Below are 23,715 nucleotides of genomic sequence, written 5' to 3'. Positions count from 1 at the left end.
CAAAGAAAAAGGGAAGGCAGGATACAGGGAAAGGTAGTGAGGATGAGGGATAGAAGAGAACCATGGTATCTGGAGGAGGAGGAGCTGAAGGTTTTATGCCCTGCTTTTCACTACCTGAAGGAGTCCCAAAGCAGCCCACCATCGCCTTTCCCTTCCTCTCCTCCCATCAGACACCCTCCAAGGCAGGTGGGAGAGCTCTAAGAAAACTGCTCTGAGAGAACAGCTCTGAGAGAACCCAGCTGGCTGCAAGTGGAGGAGTCAGGAATCAAACCTGTTTACTGACGTGCAATTTGCCACCTGAGAGACCCTCACCTCTGGCTCGGACTTGACCTCCACTTTCGGCTGGACAACTGGCGGAGCAGCTTGAGGCTTCGTCTCCGGCCTTCCCTGCTGGGTCTTGGTCCCTGTGGCAGGCCTTGGGGCAGGAGTAGCACTGGGAATGGGCTTCACTTGGGCCGCGGGGGCCGGGGGTCGGCGGTTGTTCACCGCCTCGATCGCGTGCAGCGGTGCTATGGGCAGTTCCCGCAAGTTGCTGTTCCTCGGAGCGCCCGACTGGAGCTGCTGGTTCGGACGCTTGATGAGATTCTGGGTCGGAGTATTCTGAAAAGATGGGAAGGCCAAACGGCATTATTTTTCATTACACTTCTATACCGCCCTCCTGGGGCCGGCTCAGGGTGTCGTATGTCATAGTTATAAATATAGTTAAAATAAAAAGGTAAAGGTATCCCCTGTGCAAGCACCGAGTCATGTCTGACCCTTGAGGTGACGCCCTCCAGCGTTTTCATGGCAGACTCAATTCGGAGTGGTTTCCCAGTGCCTTCCCCAGTCATTACCGTTTACCCCCCAGCAAGCTGGGTACTCATTTTACTGACCTCGGAAGGATGGAAGGCTGAGTCAACCTTTAGCCGGCTGCCGGGATTGAACTCCCAGCCTCATGGGCAGAGCTTCAGACTGCATGTCTGCTGCCTTACTACTCTGCGCCACAAGAGGCTCATATAGATAAAATAAAATAACGCAAAATAACATAATAAAATATTGAAACCGTGTAAAACGCATTACAGCCAGTAGCAGCATCCATTCTTGTCATTCAACCCAGGGATTGGTCTCTATTGGAAGATCTCCCAAATGAAGATGTATGCATGGGAGTGTATGTGTTGGAGAGGCCCATCTGCAGCCAGCAGCCAAGATTCGGATCCAGGCAGCAGAGAGCAAAACTTCAGTTATGGCTAAGGAGGTTCGGAATGAAGATCGTCCCTGCGGGACTTTGAACAGCAGGCGTCAAAAGTCTGTCTGTTCTTGGCGGTGCCAGCAAGGCTGGCTAATCGATCAGGGCTGGACTCCTGCAAACAGGAAGGAGGAGAACTGGCCATTTCCAGGCTCTTCGCCTTTTCACAAATTTATACTACGGAAGTGATGATATCAACTCATCTCACTGTTGATGGATGGAGAAGCAAATCTAAAGGCATTAAATGAGCTTCAAACTTTTAATGACGATGGGCAGGAGGAAATAATTCGGCAATGGTCCTTCGAGGTTACAGGAATAGTGACCAGCTACGCATGGCCTTTCAAGATATACCCTTTCGGGCACACTAGACTAAATCCTAAAGAACCATCCTCTCTCCATTCCAATCCTTCCTCCAAAACAACTCCAAAAAGGTTCTCCTGGGCGAGGCTTTCTTGAAATTCTGGGGTCTCATGAGGGCCTGGGAAGGGTTTCCTGAATGGGTGGGAGTTAATTAACCTTTAATCCATTTTTAAAATTTGCTAAGAATTTATCGGTGAGACGACCATCTCTTAGCAAGGCCTTGCACCAAGGAGCAGAGAACTCATGACCGATCCATAGTCTCTGGAGTAATGTGATCGAAATGCAGCTCATGGGGCTGTGAGTAGAACAGCTAATAGTGTGGGGTGGCAAAGAAAAAAGAAGAAAAAAACCCAAGGTGTTGGAACTGTGTGTGGAAGTAACACAACAAACCAGAAATCACTACACAAAGAAGCCCTGTTCTGAGACTCCTTCAGGGAGCAAAAAGCAGGGCTTGAAAAAAACAGATCTGCCCCCTATGCATCTTCGATTCCCGCGTTCAAGCGACTACTCACGTGCCGGGGCTTCATCAGGCCCTGCCGCTGCTGACACTGCATCCGGTTGTTGCTCGGCTGCTGCTGCGAAGCCTGCATGTGAGGCCGGAACTGGGAGGGGGCCACCGGGATCAGGGGCTGGGGAGGCACAGCCAGGAGGTGGTGCTGCTGCTGGTGCTGATGCTGCTGGTGCTGCTGGTGGTGCGGCTGCGGGTGCTGCGGGTGCTGCGGGTGCTGCTGGGGCTGCGGGTGCTGCTGATGCTGCGGTTGCAGAGGTGGGTGCAAAGGACCCTGAATGGTTTAAAGGAGAGGGAAGAAAGAAAAAGCTTTGGCAAGCCAACCATCACAATTTCTATGCCAACCATCGCAATTAGCAAGCAGGCCTTTGTGTACCGTGGTCACCACAATTAGCAGAAAGGGAGACCCCATTATTACATTGCATTCCTACTTGTGTCTGACAAAGGGAGCTTTGACTCTTGAAAGCTTCTACCCTGAAAACCTTGTTGAGTTTCTAAGATGCTGTTGGACTTGAATCTAACTGTATTGGGTTTGCGCACTTCTTTGAAAATGAGGGAAACTAACCGAGGCCTGAATAAGGCACTTTTTGCTCAAGTACAGTATACCTATTTTGACTTTTTACTTAATAAAGAGCTGGATTCTTTTAAAACTCCATTTCACAGGCACCCTTATGGGGAAATGCTTAATTGAACCAGCAGAGGGGGCTCTAGCCTTTGCTGTGGCCCAATATAATCACACTCGATGCCAGATTAATCTGCTTGCCGTAGGGGGGAGGGGCACGTTTTTAAACAATAGGCTATTTCCGTAGCTCTGCTGAAATCAATCAGTTTAGGAAACCATGGAATGTCAGACAACACCATCACATTACAATTTTTTTTCTAATCTCATTAGCGGAGAACAGTTTCGCAAAAAATTGAGGCGGTTCAACGTCTTCACTTTGAACCCTTGTGCCACTGGAAGCTCTCGTAGTTCAAGTAACACGGGTGGAGGAACGTTTTCAGACTCTGCACAATGGTACACTTAGACCTGCTGTAGCAGCAGACCAAAACGTGTGCTGGTGGCGTTTTCAAAGGTTTCCAACGCCTTCTGCTTAAGCAACATCTGTTTGGGAGGCTTGCTTAATCTGCAGGCTTCGTCCAAGTTCGTCATTTCCACAAACTTCAGAAAGAACAGGGCCCGGGAGGGTGGGAGGGGAGCTTTCGCCCACAGGGGCACAGGATGTGACTTGAAGTTTCTCAGAGCACCCTGGGAAGATTTAAAAGGGTCCCACAAAACCAAGAGGATTCCTGTCCAAAACTAACCACCAGGCTGGCTCTTGACAATGGCTGAGGAATAAAAAGAGCCCAACTTCCTCCAGAGTTATCAAAATAAGACATTCGCAATGTGGCAGACAGAGGGCGCTGCAGGACGAAAGCTCCCACTTGGCGCTCACGCCAAAGAGGCTACGGACAGATCATGGAACGTTCACTCAGAGTTTTGGTTAGGGGGGGGTTCGTACCTGAATGTTGGGCTGCGCGTGAGTTGCCATAAAGGGCTGCCCCGGGGCCTGCAGGAAGGGCTGCCTGGGGGGAAGGAACGGCCGGGCGTTTCCAGCTCCCGGCTGGCTGAAGTGAAGAACTCCCACGGGGCCTTGAGGCTGAATGTTCGGCCTGACCAGCCTCTCTCGGGGAAAGACGGGTTGCTGCCCTTGCTGGTTGAAGCCCGGTCCAGGCTGACTGAAAGGCAGTGGATTCTGGCTGGGAACAGGATGGCTGCTGTTCAGAAGAGGGGGAGGGGGAGGCGGCGGACTCCGTTGCTCGAATAAGTGATGGCTGGGAAACCTTGGATCTACCCCCCCACCAAAACAAAAACAAAAACAGACACGTTACCACTCTGTCTATAAATCAGATCTCCACCCTGTTCCATAGGTCACAACTCACAGTAAACCACAGGTCCCTCCAAAAAAGATTTATACTACACTTGTGCACTTTGGCACGCTTTGGCAGCCATTCAAGCCAGAGGCGGTCAGCGCTGCAGCATGGGGGAGGGGCCGCCTGAGGCCTGAATGGCCGCCAAAGCACACAAGCCTAATTTACACATCCACCCCTGTGAGACCTGGGTGCTATCTTCAGTTTTAACAGAAGTGTTTAATCAGAAGTAAATCTTGGCTCTGAAGTCCAAACTGCTTCTCTGAAGTACAGTCATTTTCCCAGACACCATACCTAATCTCCAATTAAGCCATGCCAAAGTATTAGTAGAAGTACATTTCCATCCTGATCTTCCCATAAGAAGCTCAGGACAGTGCATTTGTCTTCCCCTCCTCGCCTGTATCGTTATTATTTTCCCAGCAATCCAGTGAAGTAGATTATGCTGGGAAAGAAAAACAGTCACGAAGCTCAACGTCTCAGAGAAGGGGTTTTGCTAGGGAACTGAGTTATAAATCAGGCAGCCTGAGCCAAAATTCCACATCTGCCATGGTGACTTTAGGCAAAGGACGGCCTTAGCCTCAGGCCCCCACCCCCCCTCCCCAGTCCACAGCATCTGAATACCGCTGACCTACAGAAGAGGCTTATTATAACAATTACAAAAAGGGGTATATATGTGAAACGCTTGGACGTTTGAAAGTGTTATGGAAACGTAATTATAAACAATAAATCTGCAACCATGGATGCCTGCAGGAGCTTTGCTGGCAAGCAATTCCAAAGGGAGAAGAAAAAAAAAGAGGGGGGGCAGCAAGGCTGCCTTCTACGGAGTCAGACCACTGGTCTAGCAAGGTCACTGTAGTGTGCTCTGATCGGAAGCCACTCACCAGGTGCCAGGTGGAGGTCTTTCCCATCACCTGCTACCGAATCCTTTTCACTGAGCAGGCCAGAAACTGGGATGCCGGCAAAGCAGACGTATGATTGCTAAGACATTTCAGTCACGGGGGCTTTCGTTTCTATGCGGAAAGCAATACTGATGGGCACTGGAAACGTGGAACTAGAGTTAACGCCTCGACAGCTGCCCAGAACGTATTTGGCACCTCGATACTTGCAATCGATCCATCTAACGGAACACATGTTCGGATGCAGCCTCGCCGTGAGCCAGCTAGCGGCGGGCGCCCTGCCGCGGCTCAAGTTGCGTCGTGTTGTAACGAAAAAGATGGGAGTCATTCGACACTTTCCCTCTAAAGCCCGGACCACCAAGATGACTTGGAAACCGGGCTCTGACTGCTAAAATGCTGCTGAGCAGACTAGAGATGACCAATGTAAAGGGGGGAAAAAATCTGGCCCAGCAGCTCAGATGAAGGCCAACTGACCCAGGATGATGCTTTGTGACACTCACGGGCACCCTTACCTCCCATGAAGAAAGGCTCTCTGTCCTGTGGAGGTGGGGGTGGCAGCGGCGGGGGTGGGGGTGGAGGCCCTCGCCACTGATCCTGGAGGGGGAGTCGGGGGGCTTGGCTGAAGTTGGTAGGAACCGGTCCGGGAGGGTTCTGCTGGAAATCAGGAGGCCCCTGAATGCAAAGAGAAGGACGAGAAAGCCACAAGGAGGTTAGAGTCAAGTTTTGGAGCAGCTCCTTTACAGCCTCTCCTTTAAAACAATCCAATTACCTGCTGTAATCTGTACAAACGGGGAGCCCTACTGAGTCCTCTCTGCCACTCCGGCAGCGACCGGGGGGAACCTAAGCACTGTATTCTTCTCTGCAATGAATTCAAAATGTTTTAATAATCGCAGTGGCACCGCAGGAACGCCGCCTCTCCTCGAGCTTACTGAAATCCAGGCAATTATTGACCTTCTATCCCATTAATCCAAAAAAGTCTGAACGTCTGCCTTAGAAAACGCGGCTGACATTTATCTCTTTAAACCGTGCTATTCTTTCCCTATCTATTTAGTGCCACCAAAGCCACCAAAAATGAAGCCGCTTTAATTTTCAGGATGTCATAAATTGATTTTTCCTGCCTTCCCGAAGTAAAGAAATCATATTTCAAGGAGAGCGGCGAGCCAGTGCTTGACGTGTAATCACATCACCCTAAATACTTAAGCATCTCAAGTATTCGGCGCCGAAGGGATGTGAAAAATTAACACCGATTTGCCACCTTTGGTTTGAAATGCATTCTTTAGAGCAGGGGTAGTCAAACTGCGGCCCTCCAGGTGTCCATGGACTACAATTCCCAGGAGCCCCCTGCCAGCGTTTGCTGGCAGGGGGCTCCTGGGAATTGTAGTCCATGGACATCTGGAGGGCCGCAGTTTGACTACCCCTGCTTTAGAGGCTGGTACAAGAGTCAACCGTTTTGTCCCTGGAATGGGAAGAAGCCATTTAAATACAAGCGCTGTAATTTAAACTCTCCCCCACTCCCACCCCAGGTTCTGTGAAGGAGTATGCTGGGTCCCTTGCAAAGCTTGGAAGAAAAGACCAATTTTTAAGGAATATTCAGATGCTGACCAGCTAAATTCAGTAGACGTGATGGTATTTGGTCATCATAGTCTATCCTACAGCACACAGAACTGTGCTTGGAACCCTTTCTGCCCTGCTTGGGTAACTATTTAACAATAAATACTACTTAAAACACATCCACGCCTCAACTTGTGACCGGCACTCAGTCTGATAAGGGGAATAGGGAAAAATGGCCACTACAAGGAATCCTGTGGCATCTCTTAGGGGGGAAAAACAAAACCTACCACTTTGCGTTCACAAAACGCCCGCTTGTGAACGTGGAAAACTGTTTCAAGCAGGTAAAGGAACGATAACGATAAGGTGCAAATCCACTGCGGAAGAGGCAAAGACGACCTGTGCTGTCTTTCCCCATTAGAAGATTTCACACAGCTGGTCTTGCCAAGAAACAGAGCTTTCAGAAAGACCGGGTTGGATCCTATCAGCTTTTCTACTCCATTTCCCACCTTTTCTTTGCAGCCCCTGTCCCATGTGGGCTTTGTGCAGAAAGATCCCATGGCTCCCAACAGAGCTTTCTCTCGTGAGCAGAAAAGCCGGTCGGATGCAACCCACTATTTGCAAAAAAAGAGAGAAAAGTATGAATGCCAGTAAAGGTGATGGAACTGGGACTGTAAAAAGAAAAGCAACCTTTCCCCAAGTAGTAGAACAATTGTGCTACTTCTTTTTATTTAAATGGTCCCTCCCAAGGTCCAAAACTAATTTGGATTTATGCAACTGGAATATACGGGGGGAAATGTTATCAGAAACCAACCGGACGCTTGCATTTTTCATTATTCCACAGAGGCACGTGTCAACTCTTCTCAAAGGGTCAGGGGAGGCAAGGTTGCTAGCATCAAATACCCAAACAAAACAAAGCAAGCTTGTTTCCTCTAGCTCAGGGGTAGTCAACCTGTGGTCCTCCTGATGTCCATGGACTACAATTCCCATGAGCCCCAGGAGAACAAAAGGCTTTAAAGAGGATAGAATGAAGAAGATGCCTCTACCTTTACCTTATGTGTTATTTAATCGACGCCCAGCACTGTTAAGGTGACCCCTTCTTATGCCTCCCCTCGCTATATAATGCACAGAAGGCACGACCTGGGCGCAATAACAATTACTTTCCCAAAACTGCGCTGCCAGCCGCATCTGCACTTAGTTCTGGGAACGAGGGGCTCATTGCACATGACTCCCACATAGAAAGGCAATACTAGTTTCTGAAAGAACACGAGATAAGGTTACCTTAATCCTGTCAAAAGAATGACGCTATTTTGCTTTCCCTTTTTATCCTCTCCAATATCCTCCCTAGTTAAGAAATTAACACTCCCGCATACAATTCTTACACAAATTGTACTTTTACTTTTCGGCATCTCTTGTTAATTACATGATGTTATCTGCGGTAACCTATTCATGAACCACTGATAACTTTGGCTACCAACAGAAGAGGGGAAAACTTAGCATAAATTGCTTAGCGCAAAAGTTAATCTTGTGGAGGAAGGAATAAAGAGGATTCTCACAGCTATTATGACTTATCAGCTTTCCTAGAAGGGTCACTCTATACTTTTTTTTTTCCGAGAGACTAATTAAATACCCTAACAATGTCATTGAAACTTCACAAATCTTTCAATAAATTACATCCTGTCTCTACAACATGTTTTCATTTATTAATCTCACTTAAAATGCAAAGCAGCTCGGAGAATGCCGGAGACGGCGACACAGGGATACTCGAATAATTCTTATTAAAGCAGCATCCATGCAAAGAATCGGTGACCCGAGCAACCTACGATATGGTCAAAGCTAGAGTATCAGTCACAAAATATTAATCCTCTTATTAGAGCAGAGGCTGGACCTTAAACTTCTCTTGGATAAACCATCTTAACTCTGTTCTTAACTACAGGGCATGATTCATATGGACGTGGTGCGTGTCTCAAAACTTGTTCTGTAGCCACTGTGTCCTCAAGCAAATCATTTTGGAGGATTCCCAGATGACTTGGAACTCTTCTGCTTTCCTTTCCTCTTCTGTCACCTAATACCCTAATAACCAACACCCAGCTGGTTATAATTCAACGAACTCCAGTAGCTTGGCCGCATGCACACGAAAGCTCACGCCTTGAATAAATCTTTGTTGGTCTTAAAGGTGCTCTTGGACTCCAATTTCGCTGTGCTACTTCTGACCAACACAGCTCCCCACTTGAATCTATTCCAGAGACAAGTTTATATAGCCTTGCCTTCATCTGCCTTCCAGATGAACAGAAGGCAACTAAGATTGTTCCTGTACCCAGTCTAAAAAACTATCTGCAGTGACCCTAAAACAGAAGGAAACTTGCTTGAATGCTTCTAGAGGCCAGAATATCCACGGTAAACAGTTTTGTTGCTTGTCTCAGAAACTGTCTCTTTTATAGAATATTATTATGGAAGAAATGGAAGGGGCCAAACAGGCAATATGGTCCAACCCCCTACTCAATGTGAATCATAGAATCATAGAGTTGGAAGGGGCCATACAGGCCATCTAGTCCAACCCCCTGCTCAACACAGGATCAGCCCTAAGCATCCTAAAGCAAAGCATCCTAAGCATCCTAAAGCATCCCACAGTAATGTGGGATCAGCCTAAAGCATCCATGTAAGTATCTGTCCAGCTGCTGCTCAAATACTGCCAGCAAGGGGAGCTCACCACCTCCTTAGGCAGCCGATTCCATAGATGAACTACCATGAACAGTTTCCTGCCGATATCTACCCAATACTGTTCTACATGTAGTTTAAGCCATTACTGCAGGTCCTGTCCTCTGCTGCCAACAGGAACCGCTCCCCGCCCTCCTCTAAGTGACAACCTCGTCACAATCCATCCCAAGCAAGTGGAAGAGGAGGAGTATAACACCCGTTCTGCAAGAGTCATTTCAAGGCCTCCAAATCCTGCCCAAATGACATGGATTCAGATCATATTCTTCCAGATCATGCCAGCTACCTTCCAGTCAGATTTGCCAATTACATAGTTTGCTTTTGAGATACCTGCTACATTTTACACACTCCCACCGCCCATGGAGTATGTTCTAGATCAGGGGTAGTCAAACTGCGGCCCTCCAGATGTCCATGGACTACAATTCCCAGAAGCCCCTGCCAGCATTCGCATTCGCTGGCAGGGGCTCCTGGGAATTGTAGTCCATGGACATCTGGAGGGCCGCAGTTTGATTCCCCCTGTTCTAGATCCATTGCCTGGCGGTTCCAGCCCATACCAGGCATCTGTCGTTTCGGCTTGACGGCACCATTTGCGTAGGGAAAGCGCGGGGGGGGGGGGAGAAGGGTTACTCCCTTTCCGAATCTCCCTTCCCCATTCCCGCTTAATCGCTGCTACCATCAGGCTGAGCTTCCGCAGCTCCTCCTGCAGATGGGAATTCGCTGATATGATTAAATTTGATGGTATGATAATGTATGGTAATAGTGATTAATCAGAAGCCCGGCAGCGAAAAGAGGATGTTTGTTATTATGTCACCTGCATTTTAAATGGCACCTCTCCTCAGCCGGCCTGACGCTGTTTGACAGCGGCAGGGGGAGGGACAGGGGGGGGGGGGGGAGGGAACGGGCGGATCTCACGCGGCATCTGTTTTGCTACCACTTATGGATCCGATAAGAGAGGAGGGGGAAAACGCTCATCGCTCCGTCACTATCGGAAGCGCTGTCATTATAGGGCTACGTCGACACGCTGCACACACACACGAGAAAAATACAAAACAGAAAACAGCGCTCGCGTTGCTAGAGGCGGGGGAGAAGCTCAGTTGCACATCTGCAGGGGCTGTAATGGGAGAGGAGCGTAATTTGATTCAAGCAGTCTCATTCAGACATGATTTGCATGAAACGCCATATCAAAGCTCTATCCAAGAAACGCCAATCACAACCACCTGATACCTTGTGTCGCACGGCAAAGGAAAAACAAAACGCCCCCCCCCCCATACATGGGATTTGCCCCTGCTGCTGCTGCTGATGCACAGTAATAGAGTGGAAATTTCATTTACTGGTGCGCCGCAGTGAAAGCAGTTATCATGGCAGTCGCTGGGTTGGCTTGGCTCATTTCCCCCCCCCCCCTTTTAATGTCTTACACCTGAACCAACAGTGCCCCAAAGCTGCCTCTCAAAACCCTGCCCCCGGCAGCCACAGGGCACTTGGAGCCAGACAGGATGCGCCCTGAAGATCCATTTGCACATCTTTTAGACATATTCTTGTCACCTCAAAAATCTGAAGTGTGAACATGGCATGCAGAGCCAAGGACCGGCAACAGCCCCCAGGGTTCTTGTCCGTAAGAATATTTGGAAGAGTTTTGGCTGTTTCTGCAGACTGTTAGAATTAGAACTTCTCAGAACCGAAGCTTTCAAGAGAATACAGAAGAGGAAGAGTTGGTTTTTACACCCTGCTTTTCTCTACCAGGAGGAGTCTCAAAGCGACCCCTCTGAGCAACACTAATTGGTTTAACCCACTGGGTCCCAGTAAGAGTTAAGCTGAAGCTCTCGCAATTTCTATTTTATAATGTTATTGTTTATGATCTTGTTAAGTTATTATTGTTATATTGTTATTACTGTTACCTGTTACCATATGTTAATTGTATCTCCTCCTTTCTGTAAACCGTCCTGAGCCCTCGGGGAGGGCAGTATATAAATATAATAATAAAATTAATAAATAAATAAAATAATGGCCTTCCTTTTCTTCCCCTCACTGCAGACACCCTGTGAGGGAGGGCCTGAGAGTGAGCACTCTGAGAGAGACTGCTCTGTGAGAACAGCACTATCAGGACTGTGGCTAGCCCAAGGTCACCCGGATAGCTGCAGGTGGAGGAGCAGGGAATCAAACCTGCCTTGCCAGATTAGAAGCTGTCACTTTTAGCCACTATACCAAACGGACTTGCCTCTTTCTTCCTTGGCATGTACTAGTCAACTTAGAGAAGGCCAACAAATTATCTTTCTTTATGCTGTGGTCTCTTGAAAGAGGGTCATTTCTGCTTCTGAGTAATTACAAGATTATATGGATAAGCATTTTCCCAATATAACTGAAGAGTGAGGATCTAGCGGTTCAATGCAAAAGTGATGGGGGTGGGGGGGGAATCTACAATCAGAATCAGGTGTACCAATGGTGCAGAGCTTTCTCTGACGACAATGCCTTGGTTTTCTAAAATTCAGTAGCCTGGGGGGTAACAAAAACTGAAAATAAGTAAGGAGGATGCAATTGTTTCACCACCTGCATTACAACTAAACTGCCATACAACATACCCAAGACAAATCAGTATGCACAGAGCAATTTGTAACTGAAGCTGGAGAGAGACTGAGAAAGAGGGACTTGGATCTACCTCCTCCAAAGACAGGTAACACCTGGCTGATCATTTCCCCATCTCATCCAAAACTGGGTGGCAATGGCCTTCCCTACCTGCAAAAGCAATATTATTCTGGCTCAGGTTGCTCTTCCAAATTATCAATCAATCAATCAATAAATAAATAATGGTATGGCGGGTTCACCCTGACCTGGAAGTACCAAGCTAGTCTAATCTTGTCAGAAACTATGGAGGATCAAGCCCTGGTTAGTATTTGGATGGAGATGGCAAACAACTATGGATCACTTCTTGCCCTGAAAACCCCATGGGGGTGAATGTAATAACCATAACAACCACCTTTATTCTTGAATCCTGCTCTTCCTGGCAGCTCAGGGTAAGTAACAAAATGAGTTAAAACAATCAAATTGTTTAAAAACCAGTACATTCATCAAAACATTCACATACATGTTATCTGCCCCATTCAGTAAAACCTTTTTCTTAGGAGGGCTGATTCTTCCTTCTAGTTCAGCCCTGAGGCCAGCATTTTTGTTGTTCTATCCTGCCTCAACCATAGGCTTGGCAGAACAGCTCTGCCTTGCAGGCCCCGAGGAACTGGTTGAGCTCCTGCAGGGCCCTGATCTCCTTTGGGAGAACATCCCTCCCAAAAGGCCCTGGCCCTGGTTGAGGCCTCTCTCACCTCTTTTGGGCCAGGGATCTTCAACAGGTTTTGGCCTGAGGACCTCAACACTCGGGGGGGGGGGGGGGGGTCAGTTGCAACGATAGCGTTTTTCACCACCTCCATGACGGATTCATTCTGCTCGGTTTTGTTTGAAAGGAAATGAGCTTTGCTGTTTTTATTAGAAGATCAGGACTTTATGGGCCTTGCACAAAGGCAGAAGGCCACTACCAAGTTAGCCATTCAAGGGGGCTTTGCGGGAATCACTTCCTTCCTCAGCTGCTCCCCAATTGCTTACTAACACCTAAGTTCACGAATCTGTACCTTAACTACTTATTAGGCCAGCTAATCCATCTAGCCTTAAACAATCCAGATGGTTTTGACTCCCAGAGTGATGTCTAGCACAAGCGTTCTCAACTTTTCTACCAATGAGAAAAGCCCTGAAACTTTCTTCAGGCTTTGAGAAACCCCAGGGGTGGTGGGATCATGCAAAATATGGTTGGGAACCATAACTGTGGACATGCCCACCTAGGGCCCCTCCCCTTCTCACCCCCTTCAGGAACATCATTGGCCATTTTGGGTGGGTGGAAGAGTCAACATGACCATATATAGTCATAGCACCTGATAAATATTTAACACATTTTTTAAAAAACATATTTAAAATTAATTAACTCCCACCAATCTGGGAAACCCTGCCAGGGCCATCAAGTAAACCCAGGATTTCAAGCACCACTTTGGGAAACCCTTCGAGGTCTGCCATGAAATCCACAGTCCAGAGAACCAGCGTGGTTTAGTGGTCAGGAGTGCGGACATCTAATCTGGCGACCCAGGTTTGATTCCTCACTGCCCCACATGCAACTAGCTGGGTGACCTTGGGCTCCCCACAGCACTGATAAAGCTGTTCTGACCGAGCAGTGATATCAGCACTCTCTCAGCCTCACCCACCCCACAGGGTGTCTGTTGTGGGGAGAGGAAAGGGAAGGTGACTGTAAGCCAATTTGAGACTCCTTCAGGTAGAGAAAAGCAGAATCTAAGAACCAACTCTTCTTCTTCTTCAGTAATATCAGGGCTCTCTCAGCCTCATCTCCCTCACAGGGTGTCTGTTGTTGGGAGAGGAAGGGAAGGCGAATGTAAGCCACTTTGAGCCTCCTTCGGGTAGAGAGAAGCGGCACAGAAGAACCAAAACTTCTTCTTCTTCTAGACATCATTAGTTCTCAGGATAGTTAACATTTAGCATTTAGGGAAAGATGGTTGTAACATGTTCTATTTCATTAATACTTCCTGGAGTCTTAGTTACGGAGATACTCTTTCAGACAGAAATATGTTAAAATTCTCTTTATTGTAAAAAGAAATCTGTTTTATGGGGGGAAATATCTCCAGTTAAAAAAGCTTGAACACATACTCCTAGGGTCTTTCGCCATACAAATAAAGAGCCAGCAATGCCATCAAGACAACCATAGGTTTCAAGGCATTTTTAGTACATTTTATTTTAATATAAATTCTGCAGTCATTACTATGACGATCAGTAATCCCTGACAGAAAATGCAGGCACAGTCATTGATTAGATAAGGGATCTTTAAAAGAGAAATAATCCCCCTATTGTAAGAATATGGAAATCAGAATTCTACTCCTGTATTTTTGAGAGGCAGTTTCTACTTCCAGCTAATGTCTGTGTGTATCGACTGTTGAGAACCAAGAGTAATTTTGTATATGCAGACCATCATGGCTATTTCAGCAGTGGTTTCAGAGTTAACATTTTCAATGCTTCTGCAATTGAAGGACACGCAAGAGGAAAAACGAAGCCAACAATGTTGCCCAAACATGCCCACTACATAGATGAGAAGATTCCAAGACTGAAAAACAGCTAAATCAACCTATCACCAGGCTATGAATGGCAGGCGGGCTGCGTGTTGCCCAATGCCATTCGAAGAACTAATCAATCAGAGCTGGCGGATTAGCTGGGAGAAAGACCTGGCCAGTGTGATTGAGAACCCAAAGATAAGGCAGAAGAGGAGGGTCAGCCAATGCCAGATCAACGTCTGATATTAAATGCTTTCTTTTCATTACATATATAAGCAATTCTCCCATTGATATGGAGAGGCCTGTAATAGAAAGGCGCATTTTTAACTCCCCGTTGGACAGGCTGGTCCAACAATTTTACAATTAAGCAAAAAATTAATTCTGCCCTCGAAAATTCATTGACCTTAAGCTCTTAACAAACAGTTTTCAACCGCACAGATCACTGTCAATATTTACAAATCCTTTAAAAAAAAAAAAAAAAACGCACTTCGCTGGCCCAGCTCGTATTTGCCTTATTAATATTTCCCTTGCAAATGTATGCTCATCTGTATCGCGGAAGAAGAAAGCAGCTGCTACTCACGGGAAATCTCTGGGGTCCAACGGCAGGTCTTGGCTGGGTCGGGACTGGCAGCAAGGGCACTGAAAACAAGGACCACACCTTTGAAATCAATTTGCTTTAGCCAAGACTCCGTGCCATCTTGATCAGCCCACCCCCCTCGCCAGCAGGTGCCTCCCCCGTCCCCACAAATAGCTGCGGGCAGTCAGAGCCGGTTGACGGCACGCAACAGGGCAACCAGGGGACTGACGGCAGTGGCAGCAAAAACGTCTCATTTTCTTGCGAACTGGAGGATCTCTCTGCAATTTAGTTATTTTTTTTGAAGGCAGCTTGCCGTTTTGGCTCAAACGCCGGCGCTACTCAAAACGGAACTAGAGACCAAATTTCCAAACACAGTCCATCAGACACATGTGCCTGTACTCTGCCTGCCCTGATCCCCCCCCCTCGCAAAAACTGCCAGTCACCAAAGTCAACAGCAAGATCACAGGAAGTCAGCCCAACTGTGCCATCTTCTTGGCAGTTTTGCAACTTTTGTTCTGCTCCCTGCAATCACGCTTTCAAACTATTTGGTCCATGGATGTTGTTGTTCACTCATGCGTTAACGCAGGGGTAGTCAACCTGTAGTCCAGCGTTTGCTGGCAGGGGCTCATGGGAACTGCAGTCCATGAACATCTGGAGGACCACAGGTTGACTACCCCTGCGTTAACGGAGTCCAGGCTTCACCCATGGAGGTCACTTGAAGGAGGAGTTGATTCTTACACCCTTCTTTTCATTACCTGAAGGAGTCTCAAAGATGCTCACAATCGCCTTCCGTTCCTCTCCCCACATCAGGCACCTGGAGAGGTAGGTGAGGCTGAGAGAGCTCTGAAACCGCTCTGTGAGAACAGATCTAACAGGAACTGTGACTAGCCTGAGGTCACCCAGCGGGCTGCTATGAAGCGCTGGTATTGGCCTTTGCGTGGTGTACATGAACTGGCTGGAATATGAAGACCGGCCTTTAATGCCCTTTCGAGGGGCTACTACTAGGAACAATGCCACAGGGTGACCACACGGAGCGGGGCCTTCCGAACAGCAGAGCCAAGGTTTCGGAACTCCGTCCCCAGGAAGTCCACCTGGCGCTGCATTTCATGCTTTTTAGGAGGATTCCTCGTATCTATTTCATTAGTACCCTACATTTGCTCCCTGACTGGGGCCCACTCTCCTCTCCTCCATCTTATTTACACAGCTACCACTGGAAAGAGGCTAGACTGACAGGGGTGACTGGCCCACAGTCACCCAGCAAACCTCTACGGCAGAGTGGGGTTTGTAACCTGGGTCTCCCAGACTCATGCCTGACACTTCAACCCAGGGGTAGTCAAACGACAGCCCTCCAGATGTCCATGGACTACAATTCCCAGAAGCCCCTGCCGTAGTTTGATTACCCCTGCTTTAACCAGTGCTCCAAACTGACTGGTTGTAACTGGGGTCTTGGTCCTTGGTCTTGGTCTTACTGTTACTGGGTTAACAAGTCTGCATAGTCCCTTAAGTATTTTTTTTAAAGCTTGGATTGGTGCAGTGGCTAATTATTATTACATTTCTAGACCGCTTCTATTGCACTAGGTGTCTCTGAGCAATTCACAACCTTTACATGTACCATAATACACTTAGGAGCAGCGGCTTTTAATCTGGGAAGCTGGATTTGATTCCTCACTCCTCCACGTGCAGCCCGCTGGGTGGCCTTGGGCTAGTCACCCTGTTCTGACTGAGCAGTCCTGCCAGAGCTCTCTCAGCCTCACTGACCACACAGGGTGTCCTGTTATGGGGAGAAAAGGGAAGGCGAAGGTAAGCCGTTTTGAGACTCCTTCGGTTAGAGAAAAGTGGGACATAAAAACCAACTCTTCATCTTCTTATCGTTGGGTCTTTGGTGATGTCACCTGATCCAAAGAACTGCTCCTTTTCCGTCCACTATCTCAAGAGCTGTTATGAGCTAAGTCAGCAGCGACTCAACAGGCGTGGGGGTCCCCCCAAGGCAGCCTCACCTTGTACGGGCGTGACGACGTTCCCTTTGAAGTGGGGGTTGATGTGTATGTTCTTTGGCTGCTGAGAGGTCACTGGGGGAGGGGTCATCAGGATCCTCGGTGTTTCCAGCTGCGGGGGCATGTGGAGCCCTTGCGGGGGAGGGGGAGGGGTGTGATGCTGGGGGGGAATCGGCAGCAGGCCCTGCAACGGGGGCTGCTGCTGCTGCTGCTGGTGGAACAGGTTCCTCATGGGCTGCTGGTGAGGAAACATCCTTTGGGAATGAGACTGAAATGACAAAGCAAGAACACAAACTAGCGTCAGTCCTTGAAAGGATATGACGGCTGCGTTAAAAAAGAATAAATAAGCACCCCGTGCCACAAAAAGAACATAGGAGACTTCCTGAGAAGATTGCCAAGTCTACATTTTTCATAGGAAATTGTATAGATCAGGGGTAGTCAACCTGTGGTCCTCCAAATGCTGGCAGGGGCTCATGGGAATTGTCGTCCGTAGACATCTGGAGGACCACAGGTTGACTACCCCTGGTATAGATAGCTCGAGCAACAGTTAGTGGGAACTCCATGTCCAGGGGCAGTCTTCCTCTGAATTCCAGCCGGGAAGGGGGGGAGGGCAAAGCAGGACTCCGCGCTTCTTTCCCTACTTGCAAGATTTCCACGCTCCTTAACTGCAGTTGGAAGCAGGAGGCTGGGCCAGACTGGGCTTCCCTCTAATCCAGCAAGCTACTTGTTCACACCATGCCATGTGCATGCTCTCCCCCAAGCTACTTACAACGTGCTGAAAGGGCATATTCTCCACTCAAACACGGATTACACCTGGAACAAACAGCTAATGCCTACAGGTGACAGCCTGTTTGATCCAGCTAGTCAGACACCTGGGCTGGAGTGAAAAACCTGAGCTGCTAGGCACCCCCCTCCCCCCTTTTACTACAAGTTCCCACATCATGCAACAAGCCTTCCTGGAAGCCTTTAAAAAGCAGTTTCTTGGTCTCTCCAGATCTGTACCCTATTTTTCCCAGGGCTAAAGGTGACGCTGCACCTCTCAGGAACCTCAGGATGAGACTAGGGAGCCAGTTTGGTGTAGTGGTTAGGAGTGCGGACTTCTAATCTGGCGAGCCGGGTTCAATTCTGCGCTCCCCCACATGCAGCCAGCTGGGTGACCTTGGGCTCGCCACAGCACTGATAAAATTGTTCTGACCGAGCAGTGATATCAGGGCTCTCTCAGCCTCACCTCCCTCACAGGGTGTCTGTTGTGGGGAGAGGAATGTGAAGGCGACTGTAAGCCGCTTTGAGCCTCCTTCGGGTAGGGAAAAGCGGCATATAAGAACCAACTCTTCTTCTTCTTCTTCTACCTGCTGTTTTTTCACATTCCACTGGCTACAGTGGCTTGGCCACTGTATACCACCACCACCACCCCACACACCCCTTTGATGGTGTTATCTGGCTTGTTTAGAAGCAAATGAATACGACCAGCATGGCACGACGGGTACCGTAACAGTTGTTTGGGTTGCCAGCAGCGGCGGCCGGTGATCCTTCAACCTGCCCCGTTCGTTGTCTCGTCTTTGTTCTCCCATGCCACGACACATTAGAGGCCCTCCTCGGCGGCCTCCTCTCCGCGAGCCGTAGCGCCCCTGCTTCAGCTGCCGTTCCCGCTCCTCGAATTCGAATAGTGCTGCTTTGGCTTCTGCGGAAAGCTCTATCGTGCAAGAGAAAGGGGGCACCGTTGGTGTTTGCCAGAAGCATGAGAACCGCAATCAACTGATAACGTTTTGACGGCTGCCGTGGTAGAACTACACCAGACAGCATCTATTCCTCAAAGAACAGACCCAATCCTTCCTCCAGCAGCCGCTCTGTGATTGCTCTCAGGACTATTCCAACGTGTGCAGATCCAGCCCAAGACACAACCCTCCCTTTCCTGTCCCAGCACCTGTCTAAGGTAAGTTAAGACTGAGAGTGACTGGGACAATATCACCAGGGGAGCTCCATGGCAAACTAGGCATCCCAGATCCCAGGCCCACGCTAGCTAGTTCACCACTGGCCCTCCTTAGTACATCCTCTCCCTCCTCCAATTTCTTGGTGTAGTGGTTAGGAGTGCAGACTTATGATCTGGTGAGCCGGGTTTGATTCCCCGCTCCTCCACATGCAGCCAGCTGGGTGACCTTGGGCTCGCCACAGCACTGATAAAGCTGTTCTGACCAAGCAGTAATATCAAGGCTCTCTCAGCCTCACCCACCTCACAGGGTGTCTGTTGTGGGGAGAGGAAAGGGAAGGCAAATGTAAGCTGCTCTGAGATTCCTCTGGGTAGAGAAAAGCGGCATATAAGAACCAACTCTTCTTCTAATTATCCTTCTTACTCTGTTACCAGAAAACTGCAATTTGCCTCTCCTATCCCAACTAACACACACACCCTTTATACTTGAGCTATAAAGCCTATAAGCCTTCCAAGACAAGCTCTTTGCTCTTTCTCTTTGCAAAGGCAGGAGATGTTTCTGTTCCGTTCACGAGGAAAAAAATATTCATCATATTTTCGCCGGCTCAGACCGCTGGATTCTTCCACACATCTACTGCAATGAATCACGAATTATTTTTCTAGTGCTTCCAAGTGTCAAGATTAATTTTGCCACCCTTGGTAATAAAATGGTTTCAAACGACATCTTTAATCAGCAAGTAAGAAGGCCTCCCTCCAATAGAGACAAGCTGTCACAAAAGGTCACCGAAAAGTGACAGGAGGGAAATTACGTTTGTAATTTCAACTGAAATATTAATTTCTCTTTTAAGTGTTTTCTTAACTTGGGCCTGGATTTTTAAGTAAGGAAATGCAGCTACACAACCACGTTTCATTTTTATACCATTATTCCTATTAAGAGCAATCAGTTCCGAGAAAAAAGTAATATTGTGCCAGTTCTGCTACATACTTTACTCTTATTCAGTCGACTCCTAATGGACATCAATTACTGCAGAGTTCGAGGGGATCGGGGTGACAACGGTTTATCAGAGAAAAGCTGGGCTGTAAAATGCATCATTAACTAGAAGACTTTTTAAAAATGCTGCATTTAAAATTCTTTGCAATCGTGCAGCAATTTCACTGTCTTGTACATACCGATAAGTGCTTTTAGCTTACTTTCCAAAATATTTATTTATTTATTAGACTTTTATCCCGCCACTCCCAGACAAGCTGGCTCATGGTGACTCACAATATATATATAAGATATAAAACCCATAATAAAATACAATAAAGCAGATAAAAACAACACAGATGGTGTGCACACAACCCCATATTAGGGCCCTAGTCTCCAATCTTCTGTTCCGGGTTGTGACATTGAGAAATAAACTGGGGGCGATTGTAAGCCGCCCCCCCCCACCAGGGGGTCCAGATTGTACAAGGATGGGGAAGGACATGTATTTATTATGTCTATATGCCACCCTCCCCTGAGGCGGTTTACATGAAACACGGTACAATAAACCTCAGTAACCATGTCAGATGAGCAACAATAACAGAGACCAGTAATTAATAACCTCAACATTTTAATAGCCCCATGGCTGGCCGGTTCAGGGCCTTTGATTCTTGGGTGGGAGTTTCAAAGGCCCAGTGGTTTCAGACAACCTCAACCAAATGCCTGCTGAAACCTCAACCAAATGCCTACTGCAGGCCCTGCAGAACTGTTCTAGCTTCACCAGTGCCCTGATCTCCTCTGGGAGCTCATTCCACCAGGTGAGGACGAAGTCAGAGAATGCTCTGGCCCTGGTTGAGGTCAAGCGAGCTTCCTTGGGGCCAGGGATCATCAGGCAGTTGGAGGTGGTGGAGCGTAAAGCTCGTTGAGGGGTGTAGGCAGAGAGGCGGCCCCTCAGATACATTGGGCCTAGAGCACATATGGCCTTAAAGGTGATTACCAGAAATTCTACAGAATTTTTCAAAGTACACTCCATGTGAGCCAGACGAAATGAAGCCACTGTTTTGTCACAACAGCTGCTCTACTTTATTTCCAAAGGACCTGCTTGATGCTGCTTAGTGAGTAAACCATATAATAAACACATAAAATGCCCCAAAAGTTCAACTGAAAGCTGCATCTCAGTGTGGGAGAAAACCAGGAAAGATGCCTGAATCCATATTTTGCAATGGTATTGAAGCATCTCGGTAAAACCAGACTCCTCCTAGAGCAGTGCTTCTCAACCTGGTGGTCGGGACCCCTTGGGGGTCGAACGACCTTTTCACAGGTGTCATTGCAGGGCAAGCAGCTTGGCTGGGGTAGATCAAGATAGAGCACCCGTCCGTCTGGAGCAGCGGAAAAGAGCGAGATCAGCATGGCGGGACAAGAGGCAGAACTGAATTGAGAAACCCGGGGAAAAAAACAATTTCTATACAATCATGAACAATGGATCTTCATGCCATTGGTCAGTATCGGTTTAATTTACGTGAAAGAACTGCTGCAGCATTTTATGGTTGGGGGTCACCACAACAGGAGGAACTGGATTAAAGGGTCGCGGCATTAGGAAGGTTGAGAACCACTGTCTTAGAGGCCTGTCATCTACAACAGTGGTCCCCAACCATTCTGAGGCTGGGGACCGGCAGGGCAACTGCCCCGCCCGCGCATCGCACATGCGCGGCTGAGATCGCGCATGTGCGGCACTTTCACGCATGCATGCATGCATGCGCAAAAGTGCCGCGCATGCGCGATTTTGGCCGCGCATGCACAGTGTGCAGCGTGGCCCTGATTCCCTCTCCCCGCCCTCCCGCAGTAAGAAGCTTCCCAGGCCGCAAGGGGGGGGCGGGGAGAGGGAGCCACGGCCTGGCGCCATGGCCTTCACAGCCCGGGACCGGGCCGCGGCCCGCAGGTTGGGGACCACTGATCTACAAAACTCAAAATTATTCTAGTCTTCTAAGCCACGTGATTTTTAAGTCAAGATTTTTAAGTACACGGTTTTCAGAAAGCAACGTGCCTCACCCATGACTGCATGAACTTAACACAAGGCGCAACCCTGCAGCTGCTGCGCCCTGGGATGTATCCACTCCCAGCGCAAGTGTCTACATGGCGCAAAGCTCTAGAGCGTCTTGGCATTGATCTTGATACTGAGACTTTTTCTGAAGCAGGCTTGTTTGCATGCGCTCCTCAAGATGACATGCTGGGACTGTAAATAATTCATTAGTAATCCTGGCGGCTCCAGCTCACTATGATGACAATGTGCATCTTAGATTTCTTTCAGGCATCATCGTTAATCAGCCAATCCTTCTCAGAGAGGAGGAAATGAAAAGATACCACCCCTACCCCCACCGAGCATGCATTGTATGTCACCCTAGAAGAAAACCTTTTTGTTCTCAAATTAGGAATGACAAGACACATCCAGATAGTATCAGAATGTGGGGCTTTTTTTTACCTGTGTAAAACTGTCTTAAGATCTATAGACAAACATGACTCCCCCTCCCCCCAACCACATTTAAATTTTCCCCCTTCAAACGCCTTCTTAGTTTGTATCCGGTAACAATCTCAAGGCAACGTTATCGGGAATTAAATCATCATCTCAGTAGCAAGCGAAGAATAAATGTTTTTAGGAAGGGTTCTTATAGGACAGCATTCCAGGCCTCATTTAGCATGCAGGGCAGCTTACAAAAAGGCTCAGTCTAAAACAGCCTCTCTCATAGAATCATAGAATCATAGAGTTGGAAGGGGCCATACAGGCTATCTAGTCCAACCTCCTTGCTCAACGCAGGATCAGCCCTAAGCATCCTAAAGCATCCAAGAAAAGTGTGTATCTCTCAATTTTTCTACCATTCAGAAACCCTTGAAACATTCTTCAGGCTTCAAGAAATCCCAGAAGTGGCAGAATAGGGTTGGGAAGCAAAGCTGCATACATGCCCTCCCTTTCCCACACCCTCCAGGCCCATCAGTGGCCATTTGAGGAGGGGAGCGGGTGGGTTGATATGACCATATACGGTCATATATCACTTGATATTTAACAAGTTTAAGAGATATATTTTAAAAATTAATTAACTCCCACCCAATCAGGAAACCCTTCCAGAGCCGTCATGAAACCCCAGAGTTTCACGAAGCCCTGGTTGAGAAAGCATGGTCTAAAATACTAAAATACTATAGCATTTTGTATACCGATTAAGGTTTTTTGAGTCTACTATAGCATTCAATAAAGAAGCTTTCTTGACACTAGAAGATTAAGAGTAACTCACCTTATATTGACATTTTAGTCTTTAACAGTAGCATCTTATTTATAACACCTACAAATTTTAGCCTCTCCCCAAATCTTACCCAAGGTCTCCGGAATGTTTCTTCGTTCTCTTGTGACATCTGACAACCTAATGATTGTTCCTTCTTTCCGCTCAGTTTTGAAGCGTAATCGACCGGACTCTTCATCATCATCTTCTTCTTCATCAGACTCTTCTTTGGATTCCTCTTGAAGTTCCAGATTTTCTATAACTGCCTGTAACACAATGGGATGTGAATGTATTACTGACCGCTCAATTTTCTTCCATACAGCAGAGTTACGTGAAGGCGAACAAGCCGTATCAGGAGCATAACTCAAAACATTGTACACGCAGCACACTGTGTGCAAAGATCTCCTGAAACTCCAACCATCTTTAAAGGAGACAATCATGAAGCCCATCTCAAATGTCCTCCCTAAACCAAATTTATCTGCGGAACTATAAGAAAAGGCGGATAACCTTTTCTGGGCAAACTCTTTGAATGTGTGGAGGAGCAGTTCCATGCTTTGGTTTATCTTCCAGACCTGTTTCAATTCATCCTCTAACGTAGCTTTGGATTAGACTGTTTTAGCTGCCTTGAACAACTATTATGGACTGTTCTGTTAGAAATGCTTGCGCAAGATCCATGGCTCACACTGAAATCCTAAGCAGAGTCGCGGCCTTTTACCACCGCTGGTATTTAATGT

The 23,715-nt window shown here is 47.8% G+C and overlaps 1 protein-coding gene across 6 annotated transcripts in view; it reads right to left on the bottom strand.

Moving 5' to 3' along the window:
• Nucleotides 1-23,715, bottom strand: part of RBM33 (RNA binding motif protein 33) — an 83,959-nt gene that overhangs the window by 42,574 nt on the left and 17,670 nt on the right. For 3 of the 6 annotated variants that reach the window (XM_077303981.1, XM_077303984.1, XM_077303987.1), the window contains exons 7-15: nucleotides 23,076-23,247; nucleotides 18,309-18,514; nucleotides 16,825-17,089; nucleotides 14,831-14,889; nucleotides 6,955-7,059; nucleotides 5,398-5,569; nucleotides 3,593-3,921; nucleotides 2,098-2,367; nucleotides 313-600 (exon numbers count right to left, since the gene is read on the bottom strand). In XM_077303981.1, the coding sequence (XP_077160096.1) occupies nucleotides 313-600; nucleotides 2,098-2,367; nucleotides 3,593-3,921; nucleotides 5,398-5,569; nucleotides 6,955-7,059; nucleotides 14,831-14,889; nucleotides 16,825-17,089; nucleotides 18,309-18,514; nucleotides 23,076-23,247 (1,866 nt within the window). The remainder of the gene's footprint in view (nucleotides 1-312; nucleotides 601-2,097; nucleotides 2,368-3,592; nucleotides 3,922-5,397; nucleotides 5,570-6,954; nucleotides 7,060-14,830; nucleotides 14,890-16,824; nucleotides 17,090-18,308; nucleotides 18,515-23,075; nucleotides 23,248-23,715) is intronic. The other 3 variants (XM_077303982.1, XM_077303985.1, XM_077303986.1) reach the window with 3 other exon arrangements.

This window comes from Paroedura picta, chromosome 11 (genome assembly GCF_049243985.1).
Source record: "Paroedura picta isolate Pp20150507F chromosome 11, Ppicta_v3.0, whole genome shotgun sequence".
Taxonomy (NCBI): domain Eukaryota; kingdom Metazoa; phylum Chordata; class Lepidosauria; order Squamata; family Gekkonidae; genus Paroedura; species Paroedura picta.
Note: the sequence above shows the minus strand (reverse complement) of the source record. Positions and strands in the feature narration are given on the sequence as shown.